The 20,619-nt window shown below is 49.8% G+C and overlaps 1 protein-coding gene across 1 annotated transcript in view; it reads right to left on the bottom strand.

Moving 5' to 3' along the window:
* LOC121166652 (sodium/potassium/calcium exchanger 3-like) overlaps window positions 1–16,133 on the bottom strand; it is a gene marked incomplete at its 3' end in the record, with an annotated part of 282,241 nt that extends 266,108 nt beyond the window's left edge. Inside the window, exons 1-2 of the mRNA XM_040995875.1 lie at window positions 16,056–16,133; window positions 15,614–15,959 (exon numbers count right to left, since the gene is read on the bottom strand). Of these exons, the coding sequence (XP_040851809.1) occupies window positions 15,614–15,959; window positions 16,056–16,133 (424 nt within the window). The remainder of the gene's footprint in view (window positions 1–15,613; window positions 15,960–16,055) is intronic.
* Between the last annotated feature and the right edge of the window lie 4,486 nt (window positions 16,134–20,619).

Genomic DNA, 20,619 nt, shown 5'->3' with positions numbered 1-20,619 from the left:
AGTGGAAGAAAATCCTCTCTTCCTTTCTTTCCCTCTCTCTGAAATCTAAAATCTCTACTTAAAATCTGCCTTTGAAATAAAAATAAATACACGAATAAATGAATAAAAGGAACAGGCAAGGCACATGGCAACGGCAACAGTAAGTAATAACTAGCAGAATATCTTTCACAAATAAACGCCAGAGAAAACTGGGAAACATTTATGAATTGAGACATATTTTAACAGCCTTGGTCAGATAAAGCAGCACACCATGAATGAGGAGAATCAACTCTGCCAGATGTCATTTTCCCACACATTATTTATAGATTTTTTTCCAACCTACAGGGACCTAGAAAAAATTTAACAGGGATTCTAGAATCTACCTGAGAAGATAAAGGAGTGAAGAGAACAAATAGTTTTTCTTTTTTTCCAAAACAAGAGGAAAGGAATGTTGCCCCGCTACATAATTAACATGCCATAATTAACACTACAATAATTAATTTATGGACTAAAATAGACATCACAGAAGCTGCCACTGGTACACAAGGGAACAGCAAGGAATAAAAGCCATACAAAAAGTGTGTGTAAGGGAGAGATTATTCAATAAACTTCACTGGAATCCCCTGCAAAATACACTTCACTGATTAAATCTTCATTATATGCTAAACTAAACTCTAAGGGAAAGAGTTGAAAAAAAATTAAACCACACTAATCCAGGGGAAAAAACATCAGTGTATGCGTGTGACTTCGGATCGAGGAATCAAACAATGAAAAGCTGAGAAGGAAAAAAGAGGTGGGATTTCCAAGAGTTTGAGGAAAATGGAATTAAAGCTTAGGTTTATTTTCATGCAAAAATATCTTTGAATCCTCGTATGGTTTTTTTTTTCATAATTGTATTTTTCAGGAAATTATTGAAGGCTGCCATATAGTCTGGTCTCGATAAAAACAAAACTGCATATCAAACAAAAAGAAAATTTAAAGACGAAGGAAGTTTATATGTGAAACATACTTAAAACTCTTAGAGATCGGTAAGAGAAACACTCCATTGGGAGCAAAAGGAGGAAAGTGGACATGAACAAACCTTTCTTCCAGGAAAGAAATACACATGGCCAACACATAGTTGTAAAACCCACTCACTGGCCCACATCAAAGACAAATCAGAACAAGGAGAAGCATGTTTCTGAAAAGTGAAATACAAATGCCTAAAAGAATGATCATGCCAGTTCTGGCCAGAGGCCCCTTAGCTGAACACATTCTGACACCGCTGCTGGCTCCTGGCCTCCTGGATTCCTGGAAAGTGAGAGCGCAGAAGGTGCACTACTGGCCCTTCCAACAGCATCCCTTCCCACCCAAGAACCACAGACTCTCTGATCCCCCTGCAGAGACTGCCAGAGATGCCTGTACAAGGACACCCATCACAGTGAGGACACCGAAAACACACCTCCAGATCCCAAGGAGAGGTCTGAAGAACTGAGTTATGTGATGTAATCAGAGGACGTTGAGTATGGACTGTGTAATCAGATGGCCCAGATTCAAACCTTGTGATCTTGAGCAGTTTCAATTCTTTGTGTCTACTTTCCTCTGTATGCCAAAGGGAGCTAAGAATGGATCCTGAACTGCTCAGGGTTGCTGTGGGAATCCAAAGCGTCCATGCAGGGAGAACACACTGGAGCAGGATCTGAAGCAGCTGAGTGCTTAAAAAATATCATTTGCTGCAAATAACAAAAATACTGTAGCTTTTATTCCTACAATGCAGAATCAAAAATTATGTTCAAACTTACTGTCATGTTGAAAAATATGACAAGCTAAAACAGGACCCGCCAATTTCGTGCTGCTATTATCTTTTCTGAAAACAGAAGAGGAATGAACACTTTCCAACTTATTTTACGGGACCATCGTCCGCTGCTAGCTGAAATAGACAAAGGAAATTATATGGAAAGAAAATTACAGATGATTGCCCTGTGCGAACACAGGTACAGAAATCCTCAACAAAATATGATCAAATCAAATTCAGGAAATATAAAATGGAAAACACATTGTGATCAAGGGTAACTTATCTACTATGAACAGGGCTGACTCAGTATATTAAAAATCAATCCAGGGCCTGCTGTTGTGGCACAATAGGCTAATCCTGTCCCTGCTAAGACTGGCAATGCACATGAGTGCCGGGTCGAGTTCCAGCTCCCTGCCTATGACCTGGGAAAGCAATGAAGGATAGCTCAAATTCTTGGGCCCATGCACTCACGTGAGAGACCCAAAAGAAGTTAGCTTCTGGCTCACGGCTTCATATCAAATCAGCTCTGGCCGTTGCAGCCATTTGGGGAGTAAACCAGTAGACGGAAGTCCTCTCTGTGTCTCTCCTTTTCTCTGTAATTCTTTCAAGCTAAATAAACAAATATTTTTTAAAATATTCACAGTAGCATAATCTACAATAGCAAAGACATAGAAACAACCCAGATGCCCATCAAAAAAGGAGTGAATAAAGCAACTGTGGTACATCTACTCAGTGGAATACAGCTATTAAAAAGAATGAAATTCCACCATTTACAACCAAATGGCCCCAACTAGAGACCATTACGCTCAGTAAAACAAGTCAATCCCAAAAGGACAAATATCATATGCTCTCTCTGGCATAAGGCAACCTTCAAGTAAAATACGAAATCAATAGCCCTTTCAATATTGTTTTTGCTGCATCTCAGGGGAGTTGATCATCTTTTGCTTTTATTTCATTCATTCAAAAACAAGTTTTTTGATTTTCTTATTAATTTTCTTACTGATTCATAGGTCATACAACAGCATCGTTTGCTTCAGGAGGGTCTTGGGTTTTTCTTTTTCATTTCTTCAGTAACACGTTGGTTATTCAGTAGCAAGTTTTTTAACTTCACGTTGGTGTAAATTTTCTATTTTTCTCTCTGTTGTTGGTTTTATTTCACAGCTTTTCACTTCAGGGGATGTAGAGTAACTGTGTCGTTGAGACTGCCACATACAGATGTGAAGATATAGTGCAGTGTGCATCTCTACTTCCAAATCAAAGATGGACTCTCAATGAAACTGTTGAATGTATCTTGACAAAACGATGCTAGATTCTTTGCCAATGTCCATGCCTACAATGTCAGGATACACTTAAACAGCACAATGATGGGCTGAATGACTGATTGTGAAGAACTATACTGTTGTAATGACATGGAGGGAATGGGAAAGGCAAAGATGGGGGGGCGAAATCCAGGAGCCTACGGAACGTTATCACGGAATTAAAAAAACAAAAAGATGGCAGATTTTGCGACTCCATCTAATGATGTTTTCAAAAACCCAAACTGTCACGGCAGGAAAGAGAACAGGGGTCAGGAACAGGATGTCTGTGTGGTCACGCAGAATGACACTGTTCTGTCTCCTGATTGGCAGTTTGATTGCAATTTTTTAATCTGAAATTTTTAGTTTTCAATTTTTAATATGGGATATACTGTCAATCCCATTAAAGTGTGTATTTTTAGTTTTTCAACTTATTATTTTGACACAATGTAAGACTTAACAACTACCAAAAAAAAAAACTCAGAAAAATAGTTTAATGAATTCCTGTAATCCTTTCATCCAGTTTTTTCCAACGTGATTTCCATGTAGGATACCCCCTAGGCTCTCATCACTTCAGCTGGAATTTACTAAAAGTTTTAAGAACAATCTGTTATCAGTGCTGAGTATCAGGAGACTACATGGATGTGACACTACTGAAGAATCTTAAACAATTTAAAAGCAGGATACAAGACATTTCGCGGAATCTGATATCAAGGTTGGCACATCAGGAGAAGAAAACAATGGAAGTGGCCAGTTCCCATGTCAGTGTTATTTATATTAGTAACACTGGGTTTTCTTTCTGCTCACAGCCCCCACTCCCGAATCCCTGGGAGTACAAGGGAACAAGCGGGGGTCCAGGCACCCAAGGCTTGACTGTTTTTTAGAAACATATTGAATGATTTGAAAGGTAGAGCTGTAGGGAAACCAGGGAAGGAAGACAGTTCCTAGAATTGCAACAATAGAAATGAAAAAAAGTAGCAAACTGGTAAGCTCGGAGACTCCAAGGGCCATTGGGGTAGACTACCCCAGTGAGAGCTGACCCACACTCCTCTGGAGCACGCCAGGAACAGCTTGCGTTTCTGACTACACAGAGCGTTCACTTGGCTACAAGTCACTCAGGCACTGTCCACACTAAAGGCCAAACGTTCCCAGGCAGACTCCAGCACTCTGGAAACTTCCAGAATATGAAGTAAGTTTACCTGGAGCTCACTGGCTTTGCATACATTCCGAAGCCTTAAGGTTCTACCGGTTGGTTTGTTTTGCTTGGGTGTTTACTGAGTGAGACATGAGAAAGCCTGGGTCCTGGGGCTTGAGTGTCAGCTCTCTGTAATGTCAGTCTCTGCCAACATTAAACACAATGTTAAGACTCCACATCCCCCAGAACTGCTCCACTGACATCTCTAACAGCGACCAATGGGAGCCATACTACATGGGCCCAAAGCAGTAACATCTACCTAAATAAACTGTTCTCATGGATCATTCATTCAGAAATACTGTACAAACAACAGGAAAAAAAAAAAAAGAAAAACCTCATGAAAGAAACTGCAAACATGCCATGCGTGGCCTGTATCTGCACTTAGCTCCAGCCGCCTAGCATACCTGAGCAGGCAAGAGCATCAGTGACTTGAGAAAGCACTTCAGGGTCTAGCTTGCTGCTCACCTCCCTGCCCCCAGCTTACAGGCAATTCTCTGAGTCGAGTACAATTCTTAAAGACTCTGATGTTGGGGTAGGTTACACAAGTAACTGACTGTTCTTTTGAAAAAATCAACAACAACAACAACAACAGATAATCAGTTTTGAAAGGCAGAGCAACAGAGAAAGAGAGAAAGATCTTCCAGTGTCACGCTGGTCACTCCCCCAAATGGGGCCAATAGCCAGGGCCAATAGCCAGGAGTTTAGAATGCCATCAGGGTCTCCCACAAGGGTGGCACAGAAGCACACACCAGAGCCATGTTTTCCCAGGAGAATGAGCAGGGAGCTAGATTAGAAGTGGAACCACCAGTGACCTGGAACCAGAGTTCCAGCATCACACCACCAGCCCCTTGACCATTCCGTGGTAACTACCACTGTTGTTTTGTACCAAGAGGTACCTGGGGTATTCTGGATCTGTGCAGTGTTGTGACTGTGGACTATACAAACCTACACAAGTAACTGTCTAGAACTTAGAACGCACACACAGACACAAGAAATCTGATTAGGACTGGTGAATTATTTCCAACGATTTTGTTCAATGTGTTTCAAAGTGTTACCATCGGAGGCAACTGGAGAAAATGTGCTTCTCACATCTGCCTATGAATTTGCAATCCTTACAGCAAAAATTCCAACTGCAACAAAAGTACGTGGTGACAATCGAGCCTCCCTCTTACCCCCAACACTCAGTTCCTCTGGAAGATTCTAACCCTTCTCAGTCTCCTGGGTAGAGAAGGTCAGAGACGACGGGAGAGCGTGTAGGCAGAAAGTCAGACTTGGTTGAGTTGGTTCGGCCACACAAGCACAGCAGGGATTCAACTCCTTCTTACCCAGCGCTCTGAAGACCAAACATCCAAGTGCAGGAAGATCAGCGGGCCGGACACACCCCACTGCAACCTCAACTCCTTCTCACTTCCCAAAGGTTGCAGGTCTTTCCCCTTAGGGTAGGACACTGACTGACCTTTCTGTGGGAAATCTGACCAACCCCTGATAAAGAGAGCACACAAGAGGCATGGCCCAATCGGATTCCTCTAGTCACGAACATCTCATCTCAGCAACTCTCATCCGTGCTTCCCCAAAGAATAGAGGCCACCCATGATCCTGATGCTGCACAAAGTCAGATGCACAGCAGAACATAAGTGGGCAACAGCAAAGTGGAAACAAAGAGCCCACACGGGGAGCAGAAAGCATCAAAGGTTACTTGGAATATTCTTAGGTCCTTAAAAAAATTATTCTATATCAAGCATTGGATGCTATTAAATGGAAAGAACTCTTGGAAAATAGAAAATATGGACAGCGGTAGGTTAACCGTGGAAGAGGGCTAAAGATAGGATTAGGCAAGCCCTCAGAAATCAGAACAAGCAAGTGAGAGGAATGGAAGAGAAGAGAAACTGAGACTAATCCAGAAGTCAAGTATCTAAATAGTAGATGAGAGAGAGAGAATTGAGGGCATGGAGGAAATCATACAAGGAAAGTTCTCCGACTTTAAGGGCACAAGCTTCCAGATGGAAGGAACCCTGGTGAAAAGATCCAGGGTAGTGGATGACCACAGACGTCATGACCACGTAACGGTGACCCAGCCAGATGCCAGCACCCCCAGCTCCTGAGGAGCACAGTGAGGGACACACCACGGCTCTTTATGAAGTTTTCAAAAACTTTCCCTATTACAAGAACAATACTCAAGGCTTTCCAAAGTATGTTACTCCAAAATCAACCTGTCGCCTAATTCCGTTTTTCCACAGGGCTCTCTGAAGTACCCTCATCCGTGCTCTTAGAGGGAGACATCAGGTTCCAAGATAAACTAAAAACTAGGACAGCTTCAGGCTGCTCAGAGGCAAAACCGGAAGGTGGAAAACATCCAAGTTACGCCTTCAAGATTCTAAGCACAGTGTTTTCCAACCTACATTCTTGCCACCTTGTAAGTGGAGAAGCAGAAGGAATCTATGCTCAAACACACAGTCTCAAACTTTCCTTCCATGGCTCCCTATTCCAGAGGTCCCTGCAATTGTGATTCCCCAAAAACACAGCCTGCAGATGCAGGGAAAATGCAAGCAAAGCACACAGACATGGGTGCTGGAAGGGAGGGCTTCCGCTGTCATGGAGAGATGACAGAAGCAGCTCGGAGCTGATGGGACGACAGCCAGCCAAGACTTAACAACCTGCCCAACACATACAGCGCAGGCTGTAAGAACAGGACGAAGATGGCATCTAAAAGCAAACCTGGAAGAATTCTTACCACCACCATACCCATGAAGAGCTGTCTGAGGCAGCAGGAGGCAAGTATGGGCTTCACATGGTGATCAAGGTTTGGAAAATTAAGCAGATAAATATTAATTATGTTCAAGACAAGAAAGTGAAGCATAGTGGATGTCCCACCTCAGCAATGAAAAGCATTTATGGGACTATGATCTAACCCAGTGGTACTTGGTCATGGTTGCACCATGGTACCATCTGCAGCTTCTTAAAACAAAATACCCATGGGGGTGGCACAGTGGCACAGCAGGCTAATCGTTCGTCCTGTTTAGTCAGCATTCCATACAGGCACCTATCCTAGTCTCAGCTGTCCTACTTCTAATCCAGCTTTCTGCTTATGGCTTGGGCAGGCAGCAGAGGATGGGCCAAGTGCTTGGGACCCTGTACCCACATGTGAAACCCATAAGAGGATTCTGGCTCCTGGCTTCACATCAGCTCATTTGGAGAGTAAATCAGAAGATGGAAGATCCTCTCTCTCTCCTTTCCTCTCTGTAAAATCTTTCACATAAAAATAAATCTTAAAAAAAAAAAAAACAGGCCACACCCTAGGTCATTTCCGGGTGGGACTGAGACAGCCTCCAGACTAAAGACAGTTCCCCAGATGATTAAAATGAAGAAAGAAAACTAAGAACCACGCAGGTAACCAGACACAATTTTATCCCTCAAGCATGCATAGCACTTACAAATCACCTTTGGCTACAAACAATTACAACCTTGACTTTGAATTATCAGCCACTGTCATACATTGGATACCACATCATGCCAATGGCAAAATATCCAAAAGTGAATGCCAACATGGAAGGTGGCCTTCATGACTTCCTGACGGCCATGTGTGACACCCCACCCCTTCCCCTGGAAGCTCTTGCTAAGGCATGAATATGGCTTGTCCCCTTTGAAATTCACTTTGAAATTATTAATGTGTCATGGCCAATTAGGCCACTGCTTGAGACTCCCATATCCCATATTGGGGTGCTTGGGATCCAGTTTCCTGTTAATGCAACAGAGGCAGCAGGTAATGACCCAAGTACTTAGGTTCCTCTACAGAAGCAGACTTCTTGGCCCCTGGCTCCAGCCTGGCCCAGCACTAGCTATTGCAGGTATTCGGGAAGTGAACAAACAGAAGGAAGATACTCTTTCTTTCCCTCTCTCACTCTTGTTCTTTTGAAAATGGTTTTTTAAAAAGTCAGTTTGGGGCCCGGCATGGAAGCCTAGTGGCCATAGTTCTCATCTTGCATGTGCCAGGATCCGATATAGGTGCCAGTCCTAATCCTGGTAACCCTGGTTCCCATCCAACTCCCTGCTTGTGACTTGGGAAAGTGAAGGACGGCCCAAAGGCTTGGACCCCTGCATCCGCATGGGAGACCCAGAAGAAGCTTCTGGCTCTTGGCTTCAAACTGGCTCAGCTCCAGTCACTGCAGCCACTTGAGGAATAAATCATCAGACAGAAGATCTTCCTCTCTGTCTCTCCTCCTCTCTGTATATCTGACTTTCCAATAAAAAATATATCTTAAAAAAAAAGAAAAGTCAGTTTGGCTAGGTCTTGTGCACAGGCCCTGCCTTTCACCATCCTGGGCTACTACCAGCAAAAAGGTCATCATCACATACAGTCTTTGGCCTTGAACCAGGGTCATGAGCCAAAAGGCGACGTTTACTGTAACTTGCACAGAAGATGGCCTTGTATCATCAGCTACACAAACTGGGTGCTGAGACACCCAACTCCCTCCCCTTGGTTCTTGGGTCAGAGTCCTAGTCCAGAAGATCACTCACTACTTTCTGCCCAGCTCAGCTTCAAGTTCCCTGTGGCTCCACTCACTGGAAATCAACTGTGTTGACCCAAGCGGAGCGATGAGGGAAGGGGCAGCACATGTGGAACTCAGCCGAGCTCCTGTGCACTTCCACCAAGGCAGAAATGCCTGTGGACAAGCATGGATACCTGTTTAAGCAAGCAATTCTGATCGGCTCAGAAATGACTGTGGCGTTTTCCCAGTGCCCTGGGCTCCCGTCTACGCTCTGAAAGCTTACATGAGAAGAGTCACAGCCCACACACTGTGTGGTCCACCAGTGACTGAGGACAAGCACAGCCAAGTCTCAAATATGCCTGTGTCATCATTCCAACCCCACCTGCTGCCTTGCTCCACATCCATCTCACTAAAGCTGCAGGTAGGGCTCATACTTAAAAGCCCATCACCTTCCACATGCCCCCACTGGTGGGCACTAACTTCTGTTCTCTTATGACATGAACAAGCAAAGCTCGCTCTCTCCTTCATTTTTACCAACACTTGAGAACAGCATATGCTGTAACTTCTGGTGTTAAATGGCACTTCATCCATTACAGGTGGGTTTCCCTATTGACAATTAAGCTTCTTTTTTAACAACAACCAAAAACGGACTTATTTGTTTTTATTGGAAATGCAGATTTACAGAGAGAAGGAAAGACAGAAAGATCTTCTGTCCACTGGCTCACTCCCCAAGTGGCCGCAACGGCCAGAACTCTGGCTGATCTAAAGGCAGGAGCCAAGAGCTTCTTCTGGGTCTCCCACATGGGTGCAGGGTCCCAAGGCTTTGGGCCGCCCTTTATTGATTTCCCACACCATAGGCAGGGAACTGGATGAGAAGCAGAGCATCTGGGACAAGAACCAATGCCTCTATATATGGGATCCCAGTGCATGCAAGGCAAGGACTTTAGCCACTAGGCTACCGTGGCGGGCCCAACACTGAAAGTTTTTATACGTGTCCATTAGCCACTTGCTGTTACCTTTTGGCTTGCTGCCTGGCTCTGTTTTCTGCTTCTAAGTTTACCCTTTTCTCTCTTACTCTTGACCAATCCGGTTCCCTTTGTCGTCAGATTCCCCTGACCATCACCGCTTTCACACCACGCTGGAGGCTTCTCGTTGGGATCTCCCATGATGCTTGAGAATCCGATGCCCGTTGCTGTCTCAGGGGAGTCAGGCCACCCTGATGACTGATGGATATCTTGGGTATGCCACATGCGAGTCACCACACCATCAGGCAGTCTCACCGCCATGGGCTTAGCAACCAGGTGACCGGCGCTCCCTGTGTCTTAACAACATCATGATCTAGGCAGGAACTCCAGTTATGAGCAGTTTCATCAAGGGACAGAGCAAGACTGGGGCAAGCCCACAGGAATGGCGGTGGCCCCAGAGCTAGCAACGATGACAAGCATCGCCACCCGCTGGCCGGAAGAGGAATGACAAGAGAACACAAGTTGAACCCTAGGAGGCCCGGAGTTCATCATGGCATGGCTCACCAACCTTCCACCTTATTCCTCACCATCTCAAATTCTTAAATTCTCTATGCTAAAATCATGTTCGGAGTCATGGAAGGTAATAAGTAAGCAACTGTTATGCAAGCTCCACAAAAACAGAAAGAAGAAATGGGCCAGAAAATTTCATAGTCCCTTCCCAGTAGCACACTCAGAGATATTTTCTGTACACTCCCCCCTATCTCAGCTTCCCCACCACGAGAGGGTGTGAGCCATCATCCCCCTCCAAAAATCTTGTTCTCAAGAGAAAGGAAATGTCCTTACAGAAAAACAAGAATTGCCAAACCCCATCCTCTTCGCCAACTTCCACCAGGCCTTGGAATTCTCAGCAAATAGCTAGTTTTGCAATTCTTTTGGCTTTGCCAACCCTCCAGGGTAGAAAAACCTTCCCACAAGGATTTGAGGCTTGCAAGTAGAGGAAATCTTTGAGAAAAATCTGGGTTGATGAGGAGCTAAGAAAAGCCAGGAGGAAGAGCCACATCTATATATGTGTTTATGCAGAAAATAGAAAAGGTTGCAAAGCAATGTGTCTCTAAAATACAGCTTCTATGAAACCAACCTTCTGTCACTCCTTCACTCCCCCGTCGACTGGAAAAGGCAGGGGGATTCCCATCCCTTACTCATGTTCCGCTGAGCTGACGCTGGAGAACGCGGCAGCAGGCAGTGCCCACAACGGGTGGGCTTGGGTTCAAATCCTGTCACCTGCCCCAGCCCTTCCTCCAGCTCAACACCTAATTTGCTAGTGCTGCTTTGCCGTTAGTTTTTAATCACAGGCCCTGCAGTCTAGGACTCTAAAGGGAGTCTTCGTTTAACAACAGATATCACAGGTGGGAAATGGTAAGATGCAAAACCTATGCATGCATTTCCAAAAACATTCATTCGCATGAAACTAAGCTTCTTTTCTCTGCATTCCTCCATGAACTTCCTGTTGAAACTTACAGCCTTCCCTTGAGCTTCTCCTTTGGAATGGGACTCCCCGAGTGACAAGAGTAAGGAAGTTCACAGGGACCCTGACCTCCTGTCTCAAGCTACATAGGGACCAAAGAAATACAAAATTGCCAACAAAGGATCGGAGAGCACAGTGGGGGCGGGACCTGGAAGTCCAGCAGTGACTAGCCATAACAGACAGGGAGAGCTGGACAGGGGAGGAAAAAGCCAGAGAGGCCAGCCGGGCCTTGCTCCCAGCCAGGGCTACACCTGCAGTGCTCTGAGGAATGGAAAACCACGTAGACACAAAGGCCAGGGTGAGCTCTCACACCTGCAACTACAATTTTGCACCCCATGTACCTGCTACAGCCCTCTTGCTAGACACCAGTCGGGACCCCCAACCACCACCACCAGGCCAGAGAGCAGCACTGTCTCCATGGCTAGAAGGGACATCAGAGACAACACTCCTACACGTATCTGTAGGAATCCGTGCATCATCATCCAGCAGCACCTGCTGATGCTCCCTTGAGAGTCTGACTTTCCCAGAATCCCTGCAGCACCTCCCTGCACTCACACTGCTTACACTGTGAGCCTGCAGGCCCTCTCCATGACGTGTCACCACCTGGCCCAGCCAAGAACAAAGTGCCACAGTGTGACCCCTGAGGCCAGGACATCATAATGCCAGGAGCTCTCTCAGGCACCCAGCTGGCCACGTTCTCAGGAAGTTCAAACTCAGCTGCATGGTGAGCCTGCATATGAAGCCACGATCCCAGGTGCTCCGAGCACCAGCTGCACCCACCCCCAACTCCCAGCAGCGACACTGCCCCCCCAAAATGCCACATCCTGCCCTCGAACACCTTTCCAGAGGAGACCCAGACATAGCATGGCCGACTAGCCCTGCCCACTCTTCCCTGTCCAAATGCCTGCCCAAAACATCCAAGAGCAAGAACATAAAATGACACTAAATTTAGGGGCAAGCTATGTGCGGCAAGAGTGACAGAAATGAACCCAAAGTCCTACTTCAGAAAAAAAAAAAGTTCACGGAAAATAAATTGAAAAGATAAAGTCATTTTGCTGCAAAAAAAAAAAAAAAGTGTTGAAATCCATGCATGGAGGAGTCTTCAGAAAATTTATGGAACATGTTCATTAAGAAAAATCTGCCTGGATTTCAAAAAAAATGCACCAAAATGAATCACCTTTGAGCTCCTTTCTCTAGACATTTTGCATGTGTGTATGTGTTTGACTACACTGTGTGTGAGCACATTGTGTGCTTACAAGTGTAGGTGTGTGTCACTGTGTGTGACTATATCATGTGTAAGCATATTGTTTGTGAGTGAATGCATGAGTGGGTGTGTGTGAGAGAGAGCAGAACGTGTGTGTGTTGAAGAGACTGTGTGTGCCTTTTTCTTAATCATGCTTCACTTTTGTGAGAACCTTCTAGAAAAAAGTACCTGTGATTACTTCTGAGCTACAACCCCTGGGATTCATCCATACCACTTCTGCAGGAAAAGAGCGTGAGCACCAAGCGGTTTATGCAAAAGAAAAATTAAACACTTTGAAACCACTCAAAACACACCAAAGTAATCCATCCTTACTGCAAAAAAATAAAAGAAAGCCCTTGCAAATCTAACACTTTATTTCAACTGGCTTTGAAAACAGAGATCAAACACGAGATCTTCATCTGCAGCTGCTAAATAGGGCACCAGGGGCTCCTCCACGTTTCCCCCGACTGCTGAAGACGCACACGCCGGAAAGCGGCATTTGCACATCAGGCAGAGTCATGCACAGAAGGTGCACTGGGCACCCCAGCCCGCCTCCGGCCCCCAAGAGCCCAGGGAACGCTAGCAGCCGTCTGGGCTTCTGCTGCTGTTCCAAAGAACATTCTCCTGGGTTCTGCTGAGTGCTGGCCTAAGTAAGCCCTCAGCTTGGGTATAAGCAGAGAAGACCAAGAGCGGATTCCTTTTGCAACCAGATGCATACACTGCATGCCAGACCTCCCTGGGGTGGAAAAGTGAAACTTTTCTGCATGCAGTCCGATCTAGGATGGATGTCAAGAGGGGAGCCTGGACTCCATAGGGTCAGAAAAGCTCTATAGGGCTCCACAACAGCGCTGCCACACCGATGGGAAGGAAAGTATTTAGAAAAAGGATCGGGATATATCAGAACACGAGAAGTCACATCCAGCTACCACCATGCGGCTTCCAGGGCCAGTCAGTACAACCCACCCGGATTGCGAGGAAGGCCCTGCCATGGGATAACAGAAATCAGCATGGGACACCCAGGTGGGGCCTGCACAGTGAACAAGGGGCCGGGTCACCTCAGGCTGGGTGGCCCCTCTCCCACTGCCGTGTGACCCCAAGCTGGCCACCTGGCTTCTCAGAGTCAGGATGTCCTGAAAACAAGGCCAAAGCCCCCACTGTGTCCGCGCCAAAGGACCACAAAGCAGGGTGGTCCCCAAGGCTCTCCAAATGTTGACGTCAGCCGAATCATTCTCCAAGCACCATCGCATGCCAATTCACACGCACTGATTAATCAGAATTATCTCCAAACCCCCGCTCCTGGCAAAATGCGGTTAGTTCACTAGGCAAGGAGATCATTTATACAGAATGGAAGAAAAGAGGATTGGCCATAGAAGAGCAACTAACAGCACAGCTTTGGGGGCCACAGGGTCTGCCTGCCATCTTCCTTGGCAGTCTCCACGGGGTGGGGGCGCTGGGGGTTCTCAAGCCTCATGTCGGTGGGAAGGAGTGAAGCAAGCATGGCAGGAAGGACCCACACCTGAAGTGACAGGTGAACACAAATGCCACTGCCAGAGAAACCACTGCAAAACAACCCTCTGGTCCCCAGGTGTCCACTTGGTAGAGTGTCCTCGCTGTCCACCCCAAACCCTAACTCTCCCGATGGGGGCTGAGGGGGGGCAAGCAGGCAGCCCCCCGCTGCTCCGCTGCTGGTCAACTCAACTGTCCAAGGTACATTCTCCATCCAGGGAAATAAATCCATTCCACGTCGGCAAAATGACGGCAACCCTGTGACTCACAGAGTTCCTGCATGGAGGCAAGTCAGGCGGGCACCCTAAGTGACTTGGCACAGTCATGGCCAAAGGCAGCATGTACTCTACCAGCTGCCTGGGGAGTCTTTACCCGCTGAGGCCTGCAAGCCCCGGGTGGGTGGGAGAGAAAGAGGAGAGAAATCCTGCCTCCACAGCCCCCTTCCCGATGCCAATGGCCGCTTTCCCTGAAGCCCCAGCCAGCCTCTATCCTTCTTACCATATATGATGAAGTCCTTGCAGGGGTTTGCTGAGACCTCAGGCCCGTCTTGGCTCAGCATCCAGCCCCAGCCCAGCCACAGCTAATAAGCACAGGAGGGTGAGGAACCCCTTGTGAAATAGAGGATGGCCTTTGCAACTATGTTAGCACCACCAGCAAAATGCCTCTAGAGTGTGCGCCCCCCACACCTCCTGTGCTGGAGCTGGGTCGGGTAATAGGTACAGCACAGGTCAGCCACTGTTTTTGTGTAGTTGTGTTTTTGTTTGTTTGTTTGCTCATGAACATTTCCACAGCTGTCTCCCCTCCAACCGTGCCGGCTGGGAGTGACCCCCCCCCCCAATTGCACACCACTTCTTCCTGCAAGCCGGCTGCCTCTGCACCCCCACCCCCACCTCGGAGTTAGCAGACAACTGTTCCCCACAAGGGCCATTGCAATGGACAGGGACAAAGCGAAAAGTTGTGGCTAAGGGACAGACCTGGCATGAGGAAGGGAGAGGACAGAGTGAGGGGTACAGTCCCAGGGCTTGCAACATCTCTCCCACAGCTACAGGGGCGCAAACCCCACTCTCCACCCCGGCCAGGACCAGGACCACCGTGAAGCCCCCGGTTGGGGTGACCAAGACATTTTTTTTTCCAACTCCTATGCCAATTTTCCGGCACCTGTGTTCCGGAAAGGCGGTTCGGGAGCTTCCAGCTGAAGCACGCCGCCTCTTCCACCACAGAACATTCAGAGCCGAGCTTTCCCACAGCCAACCGCCCCTTTCGGTCCTCGGAGGGAGCCGGCGCGCACAGGTGGTTACCGCACAGGTGCCCGGTCTTAATCCGCACAACTTTACGGCTGGCCGCGGGGGGCCTTACTTGGGGCAGGGAGACGGGTGCTCCACCCCGCCGTGCCACCCAGACCCTCCCGCCTGAGGGAAAGGCGGGCAGGGGCGAGGGGCGCAGGTAAGCAGGGGCAGCGAGCGCGCCGGCTCTGGGCTCCGGGCTCTGAGGGCCGCCGCCTCCCGAGCCCGCGGCCAGGGGCAAGGGGGCGGCGTCCTGGGAGGACCCGGCACCCCGATCCCCGCACGGCGAGCCCCGCGCCCCAGCGGCCGCCACAGCCGCGGGAACCGCAGCGCCCACTCGGGGCAAGCGGCGGCCACTCACCCTTCTGTTCTCGTAGGCTCGACAGCGACCAGAGCAGCAGCGCCACCGACGCCAGGAAGCAGAGCTGGCTCAGCAGAAGGTCCCTCCGGCGGCGACGCCGGCGGCGGAGGAGCGCGCGGTCCTCGTCGGCGGCCGGCGGCATCTTCGGGCAGCCGAGCGGCGGCCCCGGCGGGCGGCGACGGCGGCCCCGGCCGCTCCTGAGGTGGGCGGCCGCGGCGGGGACGGCGGCGGGAGGCAGCCCTGCGCGCAGCAGCCGCGCGTCCTCGCTGCGCGCCCGACCGGCCACCGCCTCCTCCTCCTCCTCCTCCGGCTGCTCTTCCTCCTCCGCGCCGCTGCCCGGCTCCTCCTGGCCGTCGCCCTCGTCGTCGCTATCGCTCAGTCCCTCCTCCCCACCCCCCTCCTCCTCCTCCTCCCCACCCCCCTCCTCCTCCTCCTCCACCACCTCCTCCTCGCCGCTCGCCCGCGCCGCCATCGCCTCCCAACACTCGGGGTCCCGCTCCTCCTCCTCCTCGCGCGCCATGGCTCCCACGCTCCGCGCCCGCGCTCGGCCTGGGGAGGCGACGCAGCGGGGGCGGCCTGGAGGCGGGGGGCGGCCGAGGAGGTTGGAGGAGGAAGAATGGGAAAGACCGACGGAAGGAGGGCCCCGCTGCTGCTGGCCAATTCGGCCGGCGGCCTCGCCGGCTGCAGGGGCGCGTCCCGGGGGCCGCCCTCCTCACTCCTCGGGCCGCGCGCGGGGAGCCTCGAGGCAGCGGGGAGCACGGGCGGACGCGGCTGTCCGCAGCCCGCGGTGGCGGCGCCGACCCTGCTGCGGTGGGCGGCTGCTGTAGGTGCGGTAGGGGTGGGGGAAGAGCAGCGCACGGGCCGGGAGGCGGGAGGGGACTGAACGGAGACCTAGCCGGCCGGGGCGCAGTCCTCAGCCGGTCCGAGCCCTTGTGGCCTGGCCACTGCTACCAGGAGCCGTTTGTGCACCGCCGAACTTGGGGAGAAACTAAGGGTCTTTTCAGCTCCGTCTCCACTCGTGCAGCTCCGAGCGGGGACACCTGGAGTGCGCCCGAGGGCCCTGGCCCGGCAGCTGGGCTTACGGCCGCCTCCCGCGGGCCTCCCGGGTTTCCTTCTGCCCTCTTGCGGGGATTCCCCCTACACGCGGGGTTTGACTGGTGAGCAGGCCTCCCCAGCGGCTCTTGGCTTGCTAGGGGCCGCATGCCCTGGCTCCCCTGCCTGGCCGCCTGGGGAGCACACTTAGCTCTCGCCTGTGTTGGACCCAGTGCGTTAGTTGGCTGAGAGAAGGGGCAGCTGTGGCATTCCTGAGAGAAGCTGGCAATGGAGGGGGAGGCTCCGTGAACTTGTGTAGGGAGAAGGGGCGAATCAGTCTGCCCCGAAACCCTGAGTAGATTTGCAGTCCCACGCTCCTCATCTCCCATCTCCGGGTTTCCAGTCCTCTCCCTGCTCCTCGTGGATGGTGTTCTCTGGCCTGCAGCCGGCAGGGCTGTAGCTCTGTGGGAGGAGAGAGACCCCCAAGGGGTGCCCCCCTACCCCGCACAGCCCACTCCTTCTCCCCGTGCCTCTGTAGGGCTGTGGAATAGGCTGAGACTCAGGATGCTCTGGAAGCTGCACCTTTGTAATGGGGACTAGGAACAACTTAGCTCTTTAAAAGGATCACCTCGTCAGCAGGTGTCTTTCTGGGTGCCCCTGTGGAGTGTGATCAGATTAGGGAATCTGGCTGCAAATTCTGGGGGGGGGGGGGAACCCTCTCTTTGGGGACCCTAGGTACAGCTTTCCCTACCCCTAGGTAAAGAGGCATGCACTGAGTGTGAACTGTGTACAACCCACGGCTTCCAGGGTGGGCCTGGACAGCTGGGGGCGCAGGCTCACAACAAGCGACAAGGAGGCCATCATGGATGGTTTGCTCTGCACCACGGAATGCTGGACCCCCCACACTGTGGATGCGCTCCTGTGCTTCCCAGGGTTACAGGCACCACAGTGGTCAGTGCAATGTTGCTCCCAGGTGACCAGAGCACTGTCCCTCCCAGGTGACCAGGGCACTGTCCCTCCTAAGCAGCCAGTGCACTGTCCATCTTTGTCTTGTGCATGGATTTTGCAGGCCCTGAGGAGGACTGGACAGCGCCCAGACAGGAGCATGTTGAGGGAGAAATGGGGAAAAAACACTTAGGAGCTCAGAGCACTTCGGCCACCGGGATGCTCTTGCTGCATGTGCTGGGGAAAACGGGGAAAAATCCAAGGTGTGTGGGAGAACCTACATTGAATTGTATTGGGGAGTGAGCACTCACTTAAAGGGGGAACCACCCCTCCAACCTGGGCTGGGGTTCCCCAGTGTACACTGGGGAGCAGAAGGGACAGGGACTCCTCAGGGGGCTCCTCACCCTAGAATGCTGTCTCTGCTGGCCCCTGCTCCTTGGCCCCAGCCCTTGGCAACCTCTGCAGTGAGAGCAGGGATGCCCTTCTGTCACTCAGGACCCATGTCAGCTCTGCGATGGCTTGCATCTGCTGTGTCTTTATCCATTCACCTTTGAGCTCACACTTGGCTGTGGGTTGTCCGTAAGGAGAGAGTGCGAACTCTGAACTTGAGTCTGTTGGAGCTGTCTAGCTTAGAAAGGCAGACATCTGCACCCCCAAGACCCTTCCAGGACTGACAGGTGTGTTTTCAGAGGACACCCGCACCCACACTGGATGCCAGGGTCCCCATCTGGACTCCCAGGAGCACTTTGCTCTTCTCATGGTTCTGCCTTTAGAACAAAGATGAAAGTGCCTTCTCCACAGTCACATTGGCTTGACTCTCTGCCCAGGACAGTCTTCCATCAGCCCATGAGCAGGGCTTGCCCACACCTGGGCCAGGCCCTTCACCCGTGTCCGCCACACTGCTAGTGCCCAGAGCTGGCAGAGCAGTGCCCACACCGTGCCAGTTGTGTTAAGCCACTAGCTTGGAAAGGAGGAGAAGAGGAGAGGAGAAATTCAGAGACACTCTGCTTGGCCATGTATCAGAAGACAGAGATGCAATCTGTTTCCCCATATGAGTGGCAGGAGCCAATCAAGCTTTCATTGTACATTAGCAGGAAGCTGGATGGAGCTGAAAACGGGACACAGGTCGCCAGTGTTAATAACACAGGCTTAAGTCACCCTTTGTGTTGCTGGGATCTCATAACAGGGAGCTAATTCAAGTCCCAGCTGCACCACTTACTGTCCAGCACCCTGCAAATATGCCTGGGAAAGCAGCAGAAATTGGCCCAAGTGCTTGGGCCCCTGCACCCCTGTGGGAGACCCAGAGGCAGTTCTAGGTTCCTGGTTTTGGGCCATTTAAGCAATGAAATAGCAGATGAAGGCTGTGTGTGTGTGTGAGAGAGAATCCAGCACAGGCTTTGTGATATGGGTGGGATATGAGGTCCTAACCAGTGCCCTAAGCAATTGGCCAATCAATACCTGCCCCTGTCTTAAAGCTTGAAACCTGCAGTTCCGGAGATGAGAAGAGTTTGGTGTCTTTGGGGAAGATTCCAGGCAGGAATCTGAACAAGGAAACACGTTTCCCAGTCAGCATTTGCAGTGTTTGTCATTGATTTGCTCCGGTGCTTGTAAGACATGAAGGCTGAGAGTGCACGGATATACCCGCCTTCGGCTGTATATACTTCTCCTCCTGCTTCACATGAGTCAAAAATGACTCCTTCGAAAATAGCTCAGAACCAGAGAAGTAATAGGGAGATTAAAAATTGAAGTTCTCACAGGATAAAAATTAAATATTCACAATTTGAGGAATTTACTCATTCCATCAAGATTTTTTTTAAACATACACAGCATGTGTGACCTTGGGCAGACAAGGTACAGAGTGTGGCAGAGGAGCCCAAGGGAAGGCTGTGAGGACTTTTGTTAATAGCAAATATTTGCTTTGAAGCCCTGTTTTGTTTAAAGATTTGTTTTTATTTATTTTGAATGACAGAGAGAGGGCTGAAGAGGTTTTCCATCCATTGACTCATTCCTTCCAAGTGGTTGCAGTAGCCAGGAATGAACCAGATGAAACCAGGGGCTCCGGTCTCCCCCCCTAGGTGTAGGGGCCCCAGCACGTGGCCTAAGTTTTAATGCAGAAAGTCGATCTGTAGGTAGTGGGTTAAGCAGGTGCATAGGAAACTAATCCCAGCTGCTCCACTTCCAACCCTGCTCCCTGCTAATGTGTTGGGAAAGCAGGCCGTGATGGTCCAAATGGTTTGGACCTTGCCACCTCTGTGGAAGACGCAGTTGGGATTCCTGGCTCCTGGCTTCAGCCTGACCCAGCTCTGACTGCTGTGGCCGTTTGGGGAGTGAATCAATATATAGAAGTTATCTCTCTGCCCCTTGCTCCCTCTCTCTGTCACCCAACCATTCAAATAGACAAGTGGGTCTGAAACAAAAATACAATAAGAAAATAAATTCGCAAAAAAATTTTGTTAGAATGCTTAAACTTCAAAACCCTCTTCTCGAAAGGCTGTGATGCATATCTTATGTGAAGTGGAGGCAGCCGTGTGGATCACACAGTCTCATTTTCTATGAAGTCAGTCATCTCCTCTCCCACCGCGTGTCCATATACACACATACCCACGAATGACACGCATGTGAGTATGTATGCGGCAATACTGGAAAAAAGTTCATGGCAAAAATGGTTTAAAAATGTCAATTTATTTTAAATCTAGGGTAGCTTTTTGGAGAGCCCTTGTTTGTGTGGATTTCAACATGCTTTGCACCAAAGCAAATCTCTCCTGATTGCGTATTTCCTAAGCTTTGGAAGGGCCCTGTCTGCAGTAGTGAGACTGCAGGATTCAGAACAACTTCTCACTTGCTATTTTACACTCTTCTACAGTTTCAAAATGGCTTTTCTCCGTCAAGATGTTCATTCTTTCAGTTTAGAAAATGAAGAAAAGATAGAAAAATTAGTTCATAGGTGAACAGTTAAGGCGAATTGCTTTACATGCCAGGAGCTGGCATGGGGCTGCACTTGGCAGGGAAGAGCAGAGGGCTGGGCCCGC

The sequence above is a fragment of the Ochotona curzoniae genome, unplaced genomic scaffold, assembly GCF_017591425.1.
Source record: "Ochotona curzoniae isolate NIBS_2020 unplaced genomic scaffold, NIBS_Ocur_1.0 patch190, whole genome shotgun sequence".
Taxonomy (NCBI): domain Eukaryota; kingdom Metazoa; phylum Chordata; class Mammalia; order Lagomorpha; family Ochotonidae; genus Ochotona; species Ochotona curzoniae.
The sequence above is the reverse complement of the archived record's forward strand: the minus strand, read 5'-3'. Positions and strand labels throughout refer to the sequence as shown.